General features: G+C 46.7%; 1 protein-coding gene across 1 annotated transcript; it reads right to left on the reverse strand.

Moving 5' to 3' along the window:
* Nucleotides 1-7,446: 7,446 nt before the first annotated feature.
* On the reverse strand, nucleotides 7,447-21,717 carry LOC121836700 (glycine-rich protein DOT1-like; the record flags this gene model as incomplete). Its single annotated transcript, XM_042291688.1, has 5 exons — nucleotides 21,665-21,717; nucleotides 18,698-18,824; nucleotides 14,630-14,730; nucleotides 14,473-14,530; nucleotides 7,447-7,457 (listed from the first exon to the last, which is right to left on the reverse strand). Coding segments are annotated over exons 1-5 (309 nt in total), but the record flags the coding sequence as incomplete, so codon positions are not given.
* Nucleotides 21,718-22,248: the final 531 nt, after the last annotated feature.

Raw genomic sequence — 22,248 nt, forward strand, 5'->3', positions numbered from 1 at the left:
TTGAGGGTGAAGATAGCTAAAGTTGTTAAGATAGTCCATGACTTGAGAGTAGATGACATGTTCGAATATTTTACATGGTATGCTTGTCAGAGAGATGGGTCTGTAATTTGAAGGGTCATTGCGGTTTCCATGCTTATGTACAGGGATGACTTTTGCAACTTTCCAATCGAGCGGTAATTCAGACAAATCAAGTGAAGCTTGAAAAAGGCGGCACAAGATAATTGATATTTTGTCTTTCGTTATTTTGAGAAAGTTAGAGGTGATGTTATCGTCCCCGCAAGCCGAATTTGCACGCAAACGTTCGATGACGTTTGCTACTCCGTTTGGTGTAAATGTTATGTCATCCATGCTCGTGCTGGCACGGCACAACGTCTGCGGTAATGGCAATGACTCATCCGTGAACACGGAACTAAAGAACGAGTTAAATATGGTTGATGAGTCATGAGGTGACAAAATGGTTCCACTACTATCGTGGAGAATGGGTGAGGGGTTATGCTTGCTAGGCGAGACCGCTTGCCAGAACTTCCTTGCATTAGTAAGTAACATGTTAGCCAGGTCGCGATTCAAAAATTTGAATCTACTCTTCTTTATCTCTAACCTGTAAGTTTTTGCACTTTCGTTATATTTAGACCACAAGTCAGGAGTGTCTCTTGACTTGGCTAAAGAAAATAACCGTTTCTTCCTGTTTAAAAGTTTTTTATGATAGTTATTAAACCAAGGACTCTTTAAGTTCTTGTTAATGAAAACTACCGGAACACACTCCTTAACAATTTCGGTTATTTTATCCTTCAGTAGCGCCCAGTTCTCAGATACAGAGCGAGTGTCGAAGAATTGCAGGTACTCGCTTGAGAATGAGTCAAAAGAGAATTGCAGTTTATTGGCGTCCACCTTGGAAAAGTTTAGGAATGTTTTTCTAATGATATTCCGCTTAGCCGGCGAGAATGTAGAGTTGATAAGAACAGCGTTATGGTCGCTAATGGTTTCTAATATATGACAAGCAGACATACATTCAGGGTGTGATGAAAAGAGCAAATCAAGAACAGAATCACCTCGTGTAGGATCTAAAACAATTTGAGTAAGGTTGTACGACTGAGTGACTGCCAAAAAATCTCGGCACTCAGATGAATCACGGCAGCCTGCTCGAAGCGAACAGTCACTCCAGTTGATCCCTGGATAGTTAAAGTCTCCGGCCAACACTACTGGGCATCTGGGATAACTACTGACTACACAGTTTATGCACTCGTTAAGTTTATCACAGAACTGCCCAGAGAATGATGGTGGTCGATAACACACTCCAATGATAATGTAGGAGCATACTAATTTCACACGAACCCAAATTATCTCAAGTTCAGATGCGATTTTAAGGACGTCGGATGAGAGGACGTTTTTTACTGCGATCATGACCCCGCCGCCTCTCGAATGAATTCTGTCTTTACGGAAGATATTGTATTCGCCAGAAAAAGCAAGCTCCTCATTATCTATGTCCTCTGATAACCAAGTTTCGGTTCCGAGGGTTATATGCGGACTACACGTGTCAATGACTGAACAAACGTCATCTTGTTTAGACAAGATACTACGAAAATTACACAGCAAAAACGAAAAGTTAGAGGTAGAGTTAAGAGATATCGTTTTATTTCGATGACAGTCAGAAGGCCGAGGTGGATGAGATGCAGGTTTAGTCTGTCATCGCGTACACTCTATTACACTGTTGCTGACATCATCATAAATAAAGCACTTGTTCCCAACAAACATCTTATCGAAGCGCAGCCTGAACGTGGCATTCGTATTTTTTGCATACCCAATCAGGCGCTTTCGAGCGTAGACTACTTTTTGGGAGTAGTCCTCACTAATAGAAACTGATTGGCCTTTTAGTTTAGGAGCACTTAAAAGAATCGCCTCTTTAACTTTGAACTGGTTGAAGCATACTATAATCGGCCTTTGCTTCCCGTTTTGGAATTTACCTAAACGGTGCGCCCTGTCGATCAAACTCGGCTCTAAAGGTACTTGCAGTGACTCAGAAACGAGCTTCAGTACCGCAAGTTCAGACTCATGCCATGTTTCTGTTGGCTTATCGGCCAAGCCAAAAAAGAGCAAATTATTTCTTCGTAGTCTATTCTCAAGGTCATCTTGAGATCTGGAAATTTGTGTCGTAAGTGCCGAATTTTCACTCGCAGCGACTTTAAGTTGTTCCACGTCAGTTTTTAGCTCATGCACCATCACAAGTTCCTGTTCTATTTTAGCCATCCTTGTGTCAATCGCGGCGAGCGCGTCATCAGCTTTCTTTTGTTTTAACTGAATGTCGTGAGTGACCTGCAGAAGCTTCTTCTGCCCGGCTTCTAGTCTAGTCAAAAAAGCAATGACTTCACTGTCTGCTCCCGGTACCCTACTCGAGGTAGCAACAGATGACGTTTCAACCCCGTCGGGGCCGGGATTGGCTTCAATATCTCCCGCGCTCATTAAAAGTGATTGAATAACAGCAAGAACACTCCACGTATTGTGAAACACAAAACAGAGTACAGTATGCAAGACCATGGGGCATGGCACCTCAAACAATGAAACTTTCCTAAACCGGTATTTTGAACATGATAAGTAACTAACCTGCAGAAAACATAAGGGTGAGCTGGACATCCTTCCAGTGCCAAGCCCCGAGTGATGCGAGGGCGGTTGTTGTTCTTGTAGCCATCCTGTTGCGTCAGTCGTCCCTTGTTGCCAGATGCCGAGCTGGTGAAAGCGTAGTCGTTGGAAATCCGGGAAATTGCTTTCCCGGTCCGCTGTCGAAGTTGGTGAAGATATCGGCATGGATTCCGAAGGTGAGGGCGAAAAGCTCGCTTCCACGGTGAAAAGGCATATCTGCAGAAAACATAAGGGTGAGCTGGACATCCTTCCAGTGCCAAGCCCCGAGTGATGCGAGGGCGGTTGTTGTTCTTGTAGCCATCCTGTTGCGTCAGTCGTCCCTTGTTGCCAGATGCCGAGCTGGTGAAAGCGTAGTCGTTGGAAATCCGGGAAATTGCTTTCCCGGTCCGCTGTCGAAGTTGGTGAAGATATCGGCATGGATTCCGAAGGTGAGGGCGAAAAGCTCGCTTCCACGGTGAAAAGGCATATCTGCAGAAAACATAAGGGTGAGCTGGACATCCTTCCAGTGCCAAGCCCCCTGGTGGTGAAGAGGGGGATATTCCTTCCTCCTAATATTTTATTATCACTCTCTGAAATGCTATGGTGGTTCGGGGCTCGGGCGATACCCCCCCCCCCCCCCCCTCCCTTTCGACCTTATGCCCCTTGCCCCCTCTTTCGACGCAACTGGGGGAAGGGGGGGCTAAATCCCCCCTCCCCATCCTTCTGTTTCGACGACCCTGCTTAGAGGTGTTCCAATGAGCAATGACGGGGAACAGCACAGCCTGCAATTTTCGAAATAACAGTTCAAGAGATTCTGGAATTAAAACGGCTCGCGTTCCATGAGTGGCCATGACAGACTTCCAAGCGAGACTCGTGCCAGGGCACGTATATAGTGTGCGGGCGTGTTCAGTGACGTCATTTTATAGTTGATACCTTTGACGATGGAGTCAGGATTATCAGTTGTGAACGTCAAATTCGATGGTGCGTGTTCAAATCGATGATGTCAAGTTTAGTGTCCTTGCGTTCTTGAAGCATCACCGCCAATATTGACAACCTGACATTACTTTTATTTCCTTATTTCCGTTGATAAACGTACTTAATCCCAAACTAACTGATCTTCGAATGTCTACCATAAAATGATTTTATCCCGCCGATGAAGGGACAACTGCCCGGAGGCGAAATTCGTCCGAAAGTGGACAACGGTAGTCGGCTGGTTGTGACCTAGCCACGTCGGGCTACACTTTGGCCAGATTCGAAAGGTCGAGATAAATCACAAGAACGGCAGGGGCGCTTTTTAGGAAATTCTGCTTTATCGGCGGAAATAAGAACGATACTAGACTATCAACTTTGACGGTGTTGATTTTAAAATGCGATTCCCAAGCATCCATCGTGCTTTTTAGAGACCATCAAACATGACGGTCGCAGCTGGTAATCTTTGTTGTGACGTCAGACGTATGAGCCACGGTCGTCTCCGCGCGCTCTCCAGTGCTGCTCTTGTTCGGTGCCTAGGGAGGCGTATGGATTTTTCGTCCCCTCAACGAAAAACGTCACGAAGACAGACGGATCTGCGGGTTTGTGAAAAAAGAAAACTTCGCAGCAATCCTTCGGCTCCTCCCCCCACTATGTCATAACACACAGAATATTTTTGTTGACGAGTTTAGCGACCCTGGTTAGCTCAGTTGGTAGAGCGCTTTACCTGTAATGGAGAGGTCCCGGGTTCGATACCCGGACCAGGCGGATTTTTTCGGTCGCGTACCAGTCACATAGCTGTGTTTGGAGATTTATGTTTGTCCTTTGTCCCTCTTGTTCCCCTCCTCCAGGGATTATTTTCGTCAACAAAACATTCTTCTACGCTCAAGCCTTGACGAATTAGAAGATAAAAACAGGCGAGATAATTCACGGAATTAAGGATTCCGATCGTGAAACAAGGGCTCAATCGGAGGAGAAGAAAAGAGCGGCGTGGGTCTCGAGCCTTGATCTTTCAGATCGATGTGGAATGTATTGCTAGGTTCAATGTCCAACTCAAGCGGCTTTCCAGTAAGAAAAAAACGTTTGTTAAGTGCCGCTAAGTCCTCTAACAAACCGGATCGCTGGTCAGTCTATCGCGACGCTCTTGTGGAGTACAAATCTGCTTTTCAAAGCGCCAAACATTCTTTAATATCACCTTGCCGACATTACTAGCCACTAGTCCTAAACAATTTTGGAACACTGTTAACAGCAATACAGTAACAGTAACAGTAAGGTCTGTTTCACATTGTGTGAACGGTTGTGCGATTCCCAGTGATGTATGTGCGGAGATCCTGAACAATGTTTTTGCTTGACTGATTTTCAAGTCTTGTTAATCCGCCATCTTGCTTACTACAGGAATATGATTTTATACCTAGGGATCCCATTGTAATTGACCACACTGGTATTGTTAAACTAATAAACAATTTAAAACTGTATTCTTCAGCTGGTCCTGATAATATTAACTCCAAGTTCTTAAAAAACTCAATTATGTATTGATATATTATATTTTCTAAACTATTTTCTCAGTCGCTTGAACTTGGCATTTTACCTGGCGACTGTAAGGTAGCCAGGGTGATTCCATTGCACAAAGGAGATGATAAGCATTCCCCCCTTAACTATCGTCCAATCTCGCTTACAAGCATACAATGTAAATTACTAGAGCATATAACATACTCCCAACTGGTTAATTTCCTAGAATTAAATTTTTTTTTTTGTAACAGGGGACAACATGGTTTCCGCAAATTTCACTCCTGTGAGACACAGCTTTTGTCATTTACTAACGATCTTCATTCTATCCTTGATTGGGGATCCCAAGTTGACTGTGTTTTTCTAGATTTTAGCAAGGCTTTGGATAAAGTTCCTCACCATTTGCTTCTATTAAAACTTAGCAAACTAAGTATTAATCCCAGTGTAGTTGCCTGGATAGCCTGTTTTATATCAGTTTGTTACTGCTAATGAGAACACGTCTCCCCTCACTTCCGTCACGTCCGGTGTTCCTCAAGGATTCGTATTAGGCCCTCTACCAGGCACGTAGCCAGGGGGGTGGGGCATGGGGACGGGCCCGCCCCGAAATCTTCCATTTTGCTGGGGCTTCCGCTCCCCCTCCCCCTCATACAGCATTTTGTCATGAAATCCTGGCTACGTGCCTGCCTTCTACGGTTTCTTATGTCCATCAATGACCAACCTAATTGCGTCTCATCATTAATTAATCTTTTCGCTGACGACTGAGTAATATATACTAAATCTACTAACTACTCTGATGTTTTAAAGCTCCAAACAGATATCGATGCTGTTTACCACTGGTGTGAACTTTGGAATATTAAACTTAACATTACTAAAGGTAAAGTTATGAGAATATCGCGTACTAGTCCTAATGTGCCCTTCTACCATCTCAACAACGTCCCTTTGGCCCCTGTTTCTTCTTATAAATATTTGGGCGTCCACATTGCTTCTAACCTCTCCTGGAAAATTCATGCTGAAAATGTCATTAATAATGCTAATCGCATGCTAGGTTACCTGAAAAGAAACTTTGCTCTCGCACCGTCAGCCTTAAAATTAGCACTGTATAAATCTCTCGTTCGGTCCAAATTACAGAAGGCTTCTTCCGTCTGGGACCCCAGTCAGTCTAATCGAATTAACTTTCTGGAAGCGGTCCAAAACCGTTCTCCCCGTTTTATTCTAGGCAACTATTACCGTACTGCCAGTGTGAGCTCCATGAAAATCACCTTGTCCCTGCCTAACCTCTCTTTCCGACGTAAAGTTGCTGGTTTGTGTCTTTTTCACAAAATCTATCATGTTAACCCGTACTTAATGCAACGCCTTTTATCCCACCGTTCTACATTTCACCTCGCATCGATCATCACCTCAAAGTTTGAATTTGCAAATGTAATACCAACGCATTTCTACTATCATTCGTCCCGAAAAATTCCTTGGAATGGAATCACCTTTCGACTTCCGTAATTTATATTGTTGATGCCCAAATGTTGAAAAATGCTATAAACACTCTTCACTGTCCTGAGCCGCCATGATACCTTATATACTCTCCCCTTTTGTTTCTTTTTGTGTGTTATTTTGTTACTCCCACTCCCCTGTTTAATGCCGACTGGCCTTTGAGGGTATTTAAATAAATAAATAAATAAATAAACATAGGGTGGTCTTTCGAAAGGAGTCTTGAGGTAGTTCGAGCCAGGCAGTCGCTTCCTTCTCGGATCTCGGCATTAGTCTTAAAAAGGTGTGATCAAGCTGCCTCTGGGCATGTTTACGGCGAAACAGCTCAGTGTATACTCGACGAAAGCTGGGACGATTATCTCCTCGTCAGTGCTTATCAAACCACGATACTCTATTTCAGATATTTTGTTTCCACCGGCGTACCGTTTTTCTTTGCTAAGTGCTCCTTTTGTAGGTTCTTCATGGAAAAGAAATTTTTCCGCAGGCAATTGGAATACAGGCTATAGCGTCTTTATATCTCTTGTTGTCTATTTGCGCTAAACTGGTTTTTTGGGTCGTTCTAATCTAATTTATGAATTTACTGGGGCATTCAGGTTCCAATTTAAAGAGTCTTTCTAAATCCAACATTGTAAAACCTGAGACTTAGGAGAAAAAATGAAGAAGAAAAGATGTGACAATACAGACGCAGGTCTCAAACTCAGCTGAACATTTGTTCCCCAGCCTCGTCTGTAAGAAATAGAAACTTCCATCACTCAGGCGCATGACGTCACACTGTCAAACACTCTCTCACACCACTTTTTTCACAACTCCTTCTGCAATTCGTAAAAAAAAGAAAAAAGCAAATCTTAGATTTAGGCTAAATTACTTCCCCCCCCCCCCCCCCCCCCCTCAACCTTGAAGCCGACACCAGGCGGGAATAAGGCGGGAAGTAACAACCGCTCCACAGCTCGCTGACTCAAACTAAGCCTATAGACCGACACGCGGAGCGGCTGTGTTTACCAACACGGCCGGAAGGCCGCGCATGCGCGGTAGCTATGTGGGCAAAAGCAACCCGGCCCTCCGTGTTTTCGCCATTGCGTTTTGTGGCATGCGCTCGTTGTTGACGTTGTAGGGACGCTTCTAGCTTTATTTGTGAGTCGTATTTCCTGGCAACGTATGTCGTATGCTATGCCCGACTGTTTGAGCTCGCTACCCGAGCCTGAACGGCGGCGGTATCGAAACAAACTGTGCGTGGACGGCGTTGCCTTCGAGGATCCGTACGCCGTAAACAAGGCCTGCTGGACTTCTGACGTGAAGTTGCTGCCACCGAAGTCGACGGCTCACGTCGTCGTTTATTTAGTTTTTTTCGCCAAGCCAGTTCACGGTTGACACGGTGCAGGCGTACACGTCTCTCGAGGCCTACGGTTACCTCGAGTCGGTTTCCGCGCTGCCGGCGGGGTCAGCAGACTGTGGGTCTGCGGAAGTGCATTTATGAATTAAATAAATACACACAGCGTCTTCAAGTCAAGGTATGCTATTCTTCCTACTCTCATGACCACAAGGCATGACAACCAGTAACGCTTTGTCCGTTCTGCAGTCTTGGCGATAACACGTCACAAGTAACGACGTTACCAGGAACGCGCTACATTTTTCGGTAACGTATTAACCTACTCGTTACTTTTTCGACACAGTAACGGGTAACGTACTTACGTTACTATTTCAAGTAACGTAGTTACGTTATTCGTTACTGCAATTACACTTCAAGTTAAGTTTTTCCGTGTTTTTAGGCGTCAAGCCATGTTTTTCTTTGCGTTCTTGTCACGTGAGTATTTAGGTGAAACCGTAAAAAGAGATAAAGTAATTATGTTCTGTTTCTGCATGAACGTAATGTGTTTTATATATGAACTTATGCATACCTGTATCGTCAGAACCGTAAAACGTGTTAAATTATAATTTAAAAAGTAACGCAGAAGTAACATGCGTTACTTTTTATCGGTAGCGGTAACGCGTTTCTTTTATTTTTAGGCAACGTAGCTCAGTAACGCGTACCTTTGATTTGCAAGTAACGGGTAACGTATTTCGTTACTTTTTTTTTGGTAACGCCTACAACACTGCCGTTCTGCCGCCGATCCCCTTCTGCTGAGTAGCACGGGCGTAGCGAGCCTCCGACGAGCGCTTCCCGGTGCTTTATGCGCGAACACCGTGGGAACAAAATTCGGGTGGTCTCGATCAGACGACGGTTTCCTTGTACATAAGCAAGCCTCGGGACGCAGATTGAAATGGAAGCCGCACTTGCCTCCAAGAAAGTGTTTGCCGTAGAAACGCGCGAGGCGACCATAATTTTCGATCCACGGATATTATCCACCTTCTATGCCTTTCAGAGTCTGCCGGGAACTTGTAAAAGCTCACTCCGCTACTTTTCTTGTACATTTCGGTGAGATTTACCGCAACACAGCTTCGCGGTATGCTGAAATACTATGACGCCCTTGCTAAACGTGCGCCCTTTTGCCCACACCCCTCGGCTCCGGCGCGATCGCTGCGCCGCCGCAGCGCCGTGACGTCAAACCCGCGTGTCGGTCTATAAATTTAAACCTTGAGAACTTCCAAGGTGTGCTATCCCCAGAGGCCGTATTTCCTAACCCCCCCCCCTCAACCCTCTCTCTCTCTTTCTCTCGCTTCCTAAAAGAAAAAAAGAAAAGCTTTTTAGGAATCTAAAAACAGCTGCGTACGAAGTTGAACACATACTTCCAAAAACAAAAATAAAACCAACAAACCACGGCTCGCACAAACAAAACACACTCAAAGGCAGACTTCGAAATCTCTTCGTCGCCTCGTCCATAAATGTTGACGGGTTACTAATACAGTTGATTGTGCTGTTTATTTTAATAGCTTCGATAAGAATTCTTTTAGCTGCATCATTCTCCTTCACTAACACCGTTGTCTTATTCCACAGCGGCTTGCAATCGTCGCATTCACCTACGTGTCTGGCAATCTCCGAATTCTGTGAGTTGGATGCCACTGCTCTCTTGTGCTCAGCAATGCGGTCATTAATACACCTCTTTGTTTGACCGACATACCTCCCTCCGCACTTGAGCGGAATACTGTAAACGACCTCTCCCTCACAATCCACCTCTCCCGCCCTCTGCTGCGCCGTCATCGCGCGACGCAGCAGAGGCTGGTGGCACTATCGCTCCACGGGGCGCGGTGCCGCCGGGGCCGAGATGCGCTCCGAGAGCAAACCGAAACTTAAAAACCCGTCGATTTTGTGCAGTTTTTCAGAAAGTCGTAAAATGCGTCGCGTGCCTTCTATCCTTCTGCAATTTGTTGATTTAGTGTTTTTTGATGAAGCTGAGCGATTTTCTAATTTAAAGCATGCCCTTATACACAATATTAAAAAAGTTAATCACGTAAAAATAATTAACAACTTAATTATCCTGGACTTTAACAATTTTCCTAAATGGGCCCCTGGCCCAGGACCAAAACGCCACAAGCTTTTTTTCGTTGCGATGAGTAGTTTTCGCAGGAGCGATTTGGCCTGCGTTCTCTGAAACACCCTGTATGTTCAGGCGCTTACTATAAGACACGTGAACATGCACGTAATATATTTCTTTCACTAACCGGACACCGGAACTTCTCGAGCTTGGATGTTGTCCATTCGACTACTGCCCAACGTAGTCCGTGCGTGATAGGGCAGTCGGGATCTTAATCAAACTCCTTGGCTCTGTGGATCGGGGATGTGGTGTTTACAAAGCTGGCTAGCTTTCAAACTACTCGTCCATTAATTTATTCCCATATATCTCCCGGCTATCCCGCTGCTTTTGAAAGGGAAGATAGATGACAGATTTTATCGCGGTTTATGTGCTACGGGGTCCTGCTTTCTTCCTCGTGGGTTCTGGGTACAATTCTCGTCCCCGGTTCATTTTTATCGGGATAAGCATCGTACTTGTTGTCGGTCGCGTATTTCTAGCAGTCGTACTACACTGGTAAAATGTATCATCTATAGTGCTTAACAGTGTCGCCCATAACTCTTGCAACAAACTAGCCTCCCGCCGTCTAATCTAATGACGAATATCAGTCTGACATTTTGTTGTTGTCGTTGTTGTCTTCGTTTTTTTAGGCATGCGCGTTGGGTGGCTGTGCTTTCAACCTACGCTCACTAGGCCTCCGCCCGTGGTGCCGTCTCACGGGACTCTGGCCCGATCGTGTCTCATGTGAACGCCGTTACGATCACGCCTCCGCTCGCACGACCTTGGCCTTGCGCGATGGAGCTTCGCAAGACTCCAGCCCGTTGGCGTTTCGACCGGGCAACGCTTCGCTTCAGACCTCTTTCCTCTCTCCCGCGGTCTATACGTGACTCACATCTCGCGTAGTTCACCCTTGCGTAGCCCAAAGGGTGTTACAAAATGCCTTATTCTTTTGTTCCGACTGAAAGGAAAGATTTCTCAGAGAAAACGCGCGGTGGTGTCTTTGACGGTTCCAGCATCGGCCCCCGGTCTGCCGTGAGCATCTGCTGGGGCTCATAGGATCCGCCTCACTCCGTCCGATTTATGGGGCTTTATAGCATACGCATTGATGAAGAAGAACCGATTGACAAGAAGATCGAACCATAGGGACGGTGTGTCTAGCATACTTTTCACAGAGCTCGGTGTTTACCCAACACAAGGCCCGTAGACTAGATCCTCTACGTCGTCTTCCCTGATTGAGTGCGGGTCACCGACTGGACGTCAGCATTAGGCGTGGACTCGTGCTTACTCGTGCTCAAAATGCGGTGCAGTCTGGGGGCTGAAAAAGCAGCTTCACTTTGGACAAACTATTAACGGTCATAAAACTGTATTTCATCGGACACTTTCGCGCGCCAATGGCTGATCATAATCGGTTCTTCAATCTTCGCATAATTATTTCTTCGTTTGTTTCAGTTCCAACGGTCCAAAATAAGAACGGACCAGTACTAAGCGTTGACCCCTAAGCCCCTTGATTAAATTTCCGCCATTCAAAGGCTTTAAAGCCTGGACAGGGTGAATACAGAAGTAAAATAAATAAGGTTTCTTTGATTCAAATCTTCTTTATTTGATTTAAGTCAGCTTTATTTGATTCAGATCAGATTAATATGATTTAAGTGACTGTAGCTCGGAAAAGTAATTAATTATTACTAGATGTATTTTAAGACATGGCAGATAGATTCACCAGTACATCAGATTGTTAAAAAATGGTGCAAAAGAAACAAGTACATCTTAATGAACAACGTTTTGCTGATGTAAAAAAGCTTTAATTGCATTTTTTTTACGTTTTTATTGGCTCGCAATATGGCATTACTTATTTACATTGTTTCTTTCTTTTGCGTTATGATTTGCTTCTAATAAAGCACTATGAAATTGACGAATGAATTGGGAGGTAAAAAGAAAGCTCGACGTTCCAATTTCCTCACAAAAGCACTGATTTTTTTTTTTTTTGTGTTCAGCCTGCTACAATTGTTCTTGCTTGCTCGATTAATATTTTATTTAGATACACACAAATACATAAAGAAATCGTCAAATAAGAGACAAATTGTGAGCTTAAGAAGAAATTGAATTATTTGTGAGGAAAAGTTTGATTTAAATCATCTCGACTTTTATTATCCACCCTGGAGCCAAACTTATGCTAAGAGATTGATTGGACCACACTCCAAACTAAATGCTTACGCTGCCGTTGTGCATCCAATTTATGCGTCGTGTTATGCTGACGTCTCGAACGTAGAGGCCCTTATATATCTTCCGCTTTTTTTTATTTTTTTTTTTATTTTTTTTTTTTATTGATGTGAAAGCAGGAAGCCAGAGAAATTAGGCGAAAAGTATCTCCTGACTTGCTACTCTGGTTAGGGGGAAGGGATGTGCATGCAAAGATATAGTAAGGGTACAAAACACACGAAAATAAATAAAAATAAAATGAAGAAAATTAAAATCAGTGTATATCTTGTCACAGCGTTAGAGTTTCTTGTTGAGACCTGTGGCCGATAGGTATCGCAAGAGGGCATTTGTTGCTGTTGTGGCAGAGGCTTCTTTTTCCCACGGTCCCAGTATCTTGCAGACGGTATAAGGTCTTCTCCTAAACGTAGTTGAATTTTTCTTTTTCTTTTTTCTTTTTTTTTGCAGTTGAGTGCGTTCTTTTTTCATTTTGAGGACATTCCAGCATGACGTGTCCTAAGTCTTCTATAATTCTGGAGTGATCGCAGTGTGGAGAGGCAATTCTTCTTATGCGGTAAAAGTATTGATTGGTGTAAGCTACTTTTAAGCGTATTCGGTGTAGTAAAGCTTGGCTCTGACGAGTGAGACCGCGAGGTACGCGAAACGTCAGGTGAGGATCAATAGTTAAGCGTGTATCTTGATCGGTTGCGTTAGCCCAAAGACGTGCAGTTATAGTCTTCCCCAGGACTCTTATTGTTTTATTTATATCCGTTCTAGTAAATGGGGCTTGAACTTCGTGTATATAGCTTTCAGCATCTGCTGCCACAGTGTCAGCCAATTCGTTGCCTTGAATGCCGCAGTGACTTGGTATCCACTGAAGACCCATATTGCATTACCTTGACAAACTGCGTCCCAATGTAGTTTGAGGATGTCCAATAATAGCTGTCCGTATGGGCTTTTCTTACATGGGTGCTGGAGTGACTAAAGGGATGATTACGGTTTGTTATTATTGTCCAAGATTAAGGAGGAATTGTTAGAATATATCTCATCGCTTCACGAATAGCCACCAGCTTGGCAGCTGTGGACGACATCCTATGGGAGAGCTTATAACGAATTTTTATAAGATGTGTGGGAACTACCATACCAACAGAGGACTGATTCATCGTTGTGGACGCGTCAGTGTAAATGTGACATGAAGATAAGTGTTCAAAATGAATGTAAGATAAAGAGAGCTGTCGAAGGGCGACACCGAGGAGCATTGATTTCTTTGTGAGTCCCGGAATAGTGCTGTAGATCTTAATTTGAGGTAATAACCGCTAAGGAGTAGAGGGTAAATTGTATCGCTGAAAAGATGTCGGAAGAATGTGCGTGTGATCAAGGATCTCTTGTGCAATGCGGCTGTAGAAGCGCTTTTCCGGTATGTCCGCTAAGTGATGGGCTTGGTGTCTTGTAAGGTGGCGCATATGATTTCGAAGAGTTTCCTGCGTATGAAGAGCTGTTATGGAAAGACGGTGGGACTCTGTTATTGTGTCTATGATCTTCCGCTTGGTAGTCCGTATCTTCAATTTCTTTTTTTTTTTACCGGCCGCAAGAAGGCCGCCATTAGTTTGGCTAGAGTGTATACTAGAAACAATTCTAGTAGACTTCTATATGGTTGGCAAAAATGCCACACACAAAATTTCATGATAGTGATCAAAGTTGACAGGCTGGATATTGAAAATGGTCTATCGTATGTTGTGAAAAACCTGAGACTGAGGTATTGACAGACGACAACAAGAAAGAGAAGGAGAACGTTGAGACGTTATCCTTCTCTTCCTTGTCGTCGTCTGTCAATACCTCAGTCTCAGGTTTTTCAATAAAATGTTCAATATACACCAGCTCACTTGCGCTTTTAGGTTCCGGTCTATCGTATCTTCACTGAATGAGCACGAGCTCCGGCTAAACGCTGATGCGCAGCTTTCGGCAACGTCAGTCGAGCAGTGCGTCGAGAATACAAACAAATATTTCATGTTGTCCTCATCATGGCCTCCAAGATTCTCAGGGGTTAGGTCCTCCTGCGTTTAGTTCCCAAGTTATCCGCTAGGGGCGCGATGGTTGCATCTGCTCCCCAATAGCCAGTGGTCCGGGCCTCGAAGGAAATAGCAGACAGCACCGCAGCACTCGGTGATGGGAACAAGGGTCGTGTTTTATTGCGCAGGCACTCGGGTCGGGTCTCATGGTTGTCGGCAGGTTTGAACTGCTTGTTGGCGGGCTCAGTCCCAGCCTCCGCCTCCACCTCCGCCGGACCACCCTCCGCCTCCACCTCCGCCGGACCACCCTCCTCCACCTCCTCCGTGGCCACCTCCGCCTCCGCCGTGATGACCTCCGCCGCCGCCGCCGCCGCCGCGAGCACCACCACCACCTCCGCCTCCCGTGCTCACAGGGTGCAGAGACTTGACCAGGTACGTGGAGCCGGTCTTGTACGTCGTGCTGCCACCGCCGCCGCCGCCGCCGCCGCCGCTTCCACCGCCACCTCCTTTGCCTGAAGAGAACGACAATCGTGATCATTTTCAGTTACGTCTGGTAATAACCGGAAGTCACGCGGTAGTCTCTCGACGTTAGATGGGCTGGGTTCGTCACGTTTTCTGTTGTTCATTTTGCAGGGAAACGGAGTTTGGGGTTACAAACGGCCGGCCAATCACAAAAAAAAAAAAGACTTTTTCAGCAGCGTCATTTTTTTTTTTTTTGTCATTCAACAACCTTGTATTGTTTGTTGGAAAATAAAGGATATACTTAATATTACCGAGGTGGGTTCTTGGGCGGGCTCAAGTGGTTAACTCCATACTTCGGGTTACCTTGCGATGCACCGAACAAGACGGACGTTAGACGCTTTGTTAGCCAATCCAACGCTAGACGCGAGCCAGGTGACGTGACGCTCCTCCGCCCTATCGAACGTCACTAGATTAGCTCAGTTTCGGAACTGCCCATAGACGCTGATTGTACAAACAAATACATATTTATTAAAATAAATGCTTCGAATTTGTTTGAGAGGTGTCTTCAAATAATTCTGCCATCGTGTCCGCAGCAAACACCCTGCTTTTTACATACGACGATAGGCACGTTCGATTTACTCGCACCTCCCGCACCGGTGCAGCAAAGTGTAGGGCGGTGGCATACTTCCGGTCGTATCTCAAAACACCTACCGTAAGTACACTGCCCTAAGTACAGCGCCGTAAGTACACCGCCGCAGACGCTACATGTGCCATCTTATCCAATCCGGCGTTGTGAGCGTACCACGTGACTCCGCCGACGCGGGCTCCGGCGCATACTCGGAACGCGTTCCAATGCCCTCGGAGCCGACAGCGCTTGCGTAGTTTTGAATTTGGAACGACTGGACGGGTTTTCCCTTTTGAATTGGGATAGCTGGCTGCCGCAACGCGACAGCCGTCTCTGCTGTCTCGGCGGACCCGGTATCTCGGTGCGCCGGCAGCAGACCCTCTCCCTCGGCGCCGCGCGACTGCGTGGACAGCGCGATAACCATGCGTTTTCTTGGGCGCCAAGTGGCCACACCTTTGGGCAGTGGCGTAGCCAGGGGAAGAGCTTATGGGGGTTCAGCCGCCCCCTCCCCCGCGCCTCAAGCTGTGGACAGCCCGGCCATCTTAGCTCCCACTAAAAGAAATTCCTTGCCACAGCCATAGGTACTCTAGGCAACTGCTCCTTGGGGTATGGACCGTTTTATCAGGAGTAGTGCCATTTCGAATACTGTAGCGTCATCTAGCGAGCGTCAAGTTCCGCGGCCATGCTGAGTGGTCAGGAACGTGGGTGGAAGTGCTCTGCAGGGCGCCGATCAGTGCCTAAGGTCAAGGGAGTCCGGGGGGACCTCTGACCCCTCCCCCCCTCCCCCCACCAGATATTTGATTGATTTATTTATTTCAATACCCTCAAGGCCCTTGGGGCATTACAAAGGGGGGGGGGGGGAAGGGGTAGGCGACACAACAAATTATGCAGAAATTAAAAATATCAACACAGTTACGGGGCACTTTCACAAGAAAAATAATTAGTAGCGGCAGTTTTAAGCAAATCAGACGAGAATATTGATTGAAGATACTGGCAGGTGGCTTCATTCTGATGAAGTTCTAGGTATGAAAGAATTTAAGGAAGCTGTGGTATTACAGTGGTGAATGCCTACTTTGAACTGATAATCGATGCGTGCAGAAATGTAAGTTGGTTCTATGATGAGTTTCTCCCTGGGGACTGAATTAGCATGATGTAGTTTGTAGAAAAGACATAGGCGAGAGCAACGACGACGTAAAGACAGAAGAGGAAGAGAAAGGTGATTTTTCATGGATGTTACACTCGCCGTACGATGATAATTGCTAAGTGCGAAACGAGCACTCCGATTTCGAAGCGATTCTAGGTTAGATGTGAGTGTGGTAAGACCAGGATCCAAGATTTTTGCAGTGTAATTTAATTTTGAGCGAACAAGAGATTCGTATAACATTAATAGTTTGAGGGAGACAGAAGCTAAACAAAAGTTTCGTTTAACGTCGCCTAGCATTGAATTGGCTTTAGCAAGGACGTGTTCCATGTGGGTTTGCCAGGATAGGTTATAACTTATAAGTAACGGTCCCACCAAGATGTTTATAGGAAGTTGCAGAAAGCAAGGGGACGTTAAGTATAGTAGGTGGAAGGGGATACGTTACGACGCGAGGCTCTCAATGTTTGGCATTTGTTAGTGTTTAGGGTCGTGTGCCATTGTTTACACCGATCCCCCCCCCCCCCCCCCCCCCCCCCGAATACAGCATTTAAATCTTTCTGAAGAAGCAGAGAGCCCAAAATCGTTAGTAGTTTCCCTATAAACCGCAAAATCGTCAGCGAATAAACTGATTTTAGATTAAACACACAGGGGTAAGTCGGTAATGTAAATGAGGAATAGTAAAGGTCTTAAGACGGTACCCTGAGAAATGCCAGATGCGATAGAACTCTCGTCCGGGATAGCCGGAGTGATTACGTTGTAAAGGAAATTAGGGGGCGGGGGGGGGGGGGGGGGGGAATGAGAGCCAATGATGTACGCGCACAGGGCACATTTGTCACTGGCTCTAGCTGGGATGTGACGCCGGCAAACGCCATTTCCTCCGTGCGTTCCGATTGACTGCGGCGGCGTGGAAACATTTTCTGCGCGGGAAAATTCTGGCCCGGACCGATTGTTCCCGCGGTCGAGTATTCCGTCGCAGGCGAGGGCATTCCGCCGTCAATTTCCCCGCGAATTCGCCTGCGGTTCCGTGTTTTCGAATAAATTCGAAAAAAACTCCGAAAAAAATCCGCCGGTAAAATTTTCGTCAATTCGGGTTTATTCGATACGCTCCAAATTTCAATGTAACATTTAAAAAAAAAAAGTGTTTTACAATTAAGGTTAGACAGCCGTACAGGGTCCATAATCTTAAAAAAAATGACACACCAACTTTTTTTTATCTTATTTTAGGTTATTGACAAAGGGAATTTTACCGCTTATCACGTCAAAGTTCATCAGGACAACGGGCGTTTCGGGGCACGACAAACGCCACTCTTCCGATTTCCAGTTTGGGATACTATTTGTTCTTCTTAGAGAAAGGACAGGTTGTGTTTTTGTAACAGTGACAACTGTCACTGTGAACCACAAAGATTTCATAGAAGGGGGAAGCGGGGGCGGGCAGTTCGAGTGTCTATATTACACCCTTTATACCACGCTGCGCAGCGCCCGGGTAGGTTGATGGATAAGATGGGATGAATACGAGCTTCCCGGCGACTACCTTCGGGAGTTTCTTAAGGCGAAAGCCTTAAAATGTTCCATTATGCGAAAGGGCGGCGTCGGCGTTGTGCTTGAAAGATGGCCATAAAAATACGTCATGAAGCACGCGCCGCTCAAAATCAAAGCAAACGCGCCTCAGAAGAAAAAAAAAAAAAAAAAAGAAGAAACACAGCAACGCAGATGCTTTGTCACGAAAGCTGTGAGGCCGGCGGGGCCGGGCCTGCGCAGTGGAGGAGAGTGATGTCACCGCCGGAGCGCCGTGCGCAAAAGGAGGACATGGCGCGCTGCTAGTAGGAACGCGCTGTGTGTAGGAATACTTTCGCATTCCTATACGTAAGCAGTCTTAAATGTCTTCGGCGTATTTCTTAAATTTTATTTTAAGGTTTCAACGTTTATTGAAGCCACACTCGTTTGCAACTTTTGTCGTAAGACAAATCAGTATTGCTGCCAGTGGCTAAGACACCAACGCCAAATCCAGCTGAATAAATATTAATTGATACAAGCGCATTCTTTTGAATCTAGCACACGTTTTCACCCAGATATTTTTCTAATAAGAATGCTGCAAAAATAAGCTCCGAATTTCGGAGAATTAGGAGTCGAAGAAAATTGAACTCCGATAAACTCAGAATTTTTGGCAAAAAATAAGCTCCAAAGTATACCCTTCGGATTTGGCGAAGAATACACTCCGAAAGCAAGGAATTCTAGCCATAAGCCACTGTACCTCCGCCGCCGCCGCCGCTGCCGCCACCGCCGCCTCCGGACCAGCCGCCGCCTCCGCCACCCCCGGACCAGCCGCCACCGCCGCCGTGGACAGCGCAGGCCGTCGCCAGGAGAACGCCGCAGGCCAGCTGCGAGAGAGAGCCAACTTACGTAAATCCATGCGTTCAACACTGCGTCCGTTGTTGCATTCTGGGAACCAGTTTGGAAAGGAGCGAAGTGGCGCGAGCTGTTTTCAATTTCGATCAATTTATTGACGTAAGCGGGGACCATGCGAAGCATTTATACGTCGCTATTTTTGGGTGGTTGCCCCTTCGCAGTCTTGAATGCGTTAATTCCAGAAACTAATTCAGCACATTTACAGTTACTTTTAGAAGAATGAAAGTATAGAAGTTGACGTTAGTGTTACCACATCCAGAAAGCAACAAGCTACAGTTAAAGTTACTTGAAACGTAACGGCGTCACTTTTTACTTGCTTTTCCAGAACATAAAAAAATCGAAGAAGGAAAAAAAACGCCTTGAATAGACCGAAGCAATACTGCTGCTGACTAGAAAAGCTAAAAAATAGTGGTGGTACGCCACAGAAAAAGGATTTGCACGATTCTCCGATCCGAGCTGTGGAGACAAGTTAGGTTTTACCGTGAGTGCCTGTGGCGACTAGCGAACACTGACGCCTCCGGTTTCAACCATGAATCAAGACACAAGTCCTTCCTCCACACGTCAACCAGGATGACAGAATCTCTCTGAAGGACCCACATACCATACCTACGATATATACGAGCCAAACAAAAGGAGCACCAAGGCGAGTCGGTCAGATTTTGGGGCGAATCCTCTCTTCCCCTAGACATCGAAAAGGTCCTGGAGAAAGGCCCTAAATTTTGTACGGCTCCGCACATACAAGGAGTACAGATGCTGTCGAAAGCTCCAGAAACTGACAAAACCAGATGTATTGATGAATGCGTGGGAAAACAAAGAATATCGCCGTCTATGAAAAGCGTGGGAAAACAAAAATTAGAAGAGGTGTCTTCGTTTTTTATGACGAGTGAACAGTGAGCTTTCTTCCCGCCTTCTTGGAACCGTAACGAAATACAAGCTTCCACCTTCCTGCGGATGTTAATCACGTTCTTGTCGCAACACGTAAAGCGAAAGCTCGCGCAGCAGAACCTATGATTCTGCGTCTATGCCCCAGCCTTGCCCGCTTCGATTTGTATGTGAGCATCATACCGGCGTGCGTTCGTGCATCACTGCTGCGTGATATACGTTTCCAGGCTGACAGCGGTACTGCACTAGGGCTAAATTTATCATCTACAGCTGAGACACCAGACACCCAGACTGAACTCACCAAGTGTTCGGCTCATGCGTGAAGCCGCCATAACTTTAGTTCAGAAGAGGCAGGCGGCAGTGCCTGAGACGGTTCGGGCCGTCTCGTGCTCTTTTTCGCGCAGAGTTCCAGCGAGGTTCGGGCACGTGCAAAGAAACTGAAGTTCCCTCGATGCATCTCGGCAGTGGTGTCGTAGTCAAACTGGTAGGCGATATCGGTCTATTAGGGCCACACTTACACCGTGATTGGGGCCGACTAACTTTCGGCTGTCTAAACATACACGAAATACAATTCCAGTAAACTCGTTTCGTAGTTCAGTCAGGCCACCTCGACAACTATCATCACCTAAGTTCATCTGCACATGTTAATGGGAAGCCGAGCACCGACGCGTAGCCTGAGCGCTCGAGGTTGTTTGATGTCAGCGTGACGAGACTTGTAAGCTTCTGTGCGCTACGCGTTTGAGGGTGTCACGTGAATCCTTGGAATGATAGGCTTAAGCATGCCCCACTCAGCGCATGAGAATAAAATGTGGGGAATATTATCGAGAATTTTACTCAAGTAAGCGCCTCGTACAGAGTATTAGTTTTTTGACACCAGTGATACTGGAGCGAATAGAGAAAGAATTGGCATACAGCGGAGAACACCATAACTTTCGTACGACTGCCGTTGACAAATATATACTAGACTTTGACCGCCATTAGCACACGAAACTTTAGACTGGCATTTGGACCACTAGTGGCCGAGTGGGCTAAAGCGCACACCCAGCTCGACGCGCGTGGAGCGAAAGATCGCGCTGCAGAACCCAGGGATCCTGGGTTCAAGCCCCACCCCTGCCCGTTTCGATCTGGATGAGCGTCGTACCGGCGTGCGGTCGTGTATCACTACTGTGTGGTGCGCGTTAAAGACCCCAGGCTAGCGGTTGTACTGCACTGGCTAAATTGCTCGTCTACAGCGTGTGACTCGTCGCAACTTTAATGGCTGACCAACTACACGCTGTATAAATATCCACACAACCCAATTTTAGATGGCACGTAATTTCTGAAAGGGTCTATTACTTTCCGGAGGTTTGATTTGCCTACAGTGCTATTCTTAAACGAGGTCAAAATCGTGGTTCCTCCATCATCTCCGTATTCCCCTCCATAGCACAAAATATTGGTTCGGACGTCCTTTATACTTGGCGCCAATGGGAATTTCCCCAACTTGAGTGATCGAGTAACGTTGCAGCACACCTGGTACTTGATAATGATAACTTTATGAACGCCTGCCTGCTGATATATCAGCTGGCAGACGATGAGCGACGATGCGCTTTCGGGGCTGCTTGATTGACTCCATGGGATCGAGTATCCGGGAAAAAAAAAAAAAGAATACTAGCTACAAGGTCGAGCTTCTTGGTCATTGCTCAGTGACGCACCTCGGCTGCAGTAACTCTCGCGCAGATGCAGCGACGGCCAAAGCTACGAGCTTGAACATCTGGCCTTTCTATGCGACACATCTCCGGTGGCCATGAGAGGCGTGATTGACACCGCCAAGCGGATTGCCTTAATAGCCCCGAATGGTCCGAATGAGGGATTAATCTGCATCCTTGCCGTGTGTCGGGGAACGAGAGGACGAAGGCGGACAGACGCGAAAAGAGGAGGAACGTGTACGCACCAGGAGTCGCATGTCGCTGTAGAGCAGATCCTCTGCCGTCCGTGTGGGGACACTGCCCGTGGCTTATATAGCCGCGAGGAAAGGCGGACACCCGTCGGCGACGACGCCACGAGCGCGCCTCATGGGGTCCTCCTCGGCGCGAGGAATTACCTCCTCGGGGGTCCCGCCTCTCGGGACAATGGCGGCCAGTCTTCTCTTGGGAAGCGCCCAAACGCTCGGGGAAGCTCGGACTCTGGATGGAAGGGCGATGACTCCGAGACCATTGTCGGCAATTCGGCGACGAAATGGGTTAATCGTCCGGCGACGGGCGGTCCTTTTGAGCGTGTGCGAGCGCGCGGAGATCGCTTCCGCGAAGCGTCCCCGCGCTCGCGTAGCTCTTCTGGGCCGCGGATCAAAGGACAACAGGTGCCGGTTAGCTGACCAGCTCGCCGCCGAACCAGCGGTGCCCCCCGGCCGGGCGCCCTCCGGACTTACGTCGATCAGCTGGTGCTGCTTTTCGTCGTCTTTCCCCCGCAGGGAAAGTGAACGGCTGTTTCTGGAGAGGTACACGGCGGAGCGCTTGATGGCTTCACTCGGGGAAGTTC

This window comes from Ixodes scapularis, unplaced genomic scaffold, assembly GCF_016920785.2.
Source record: "Ixodes scapularis isolate PalLabHiFi unplaced genomic scaffold, ASM1692078v2 PGA_scaffold0__279_contigs__length_252992795, whole genome shotgun sequence".
NCBI classification, from domain to species: Eukaryota; Metazoa; Arthropoda; class Arachnida; order Ixodida; family Ixodidae; genus Ixodes; species Ixodes scapularis.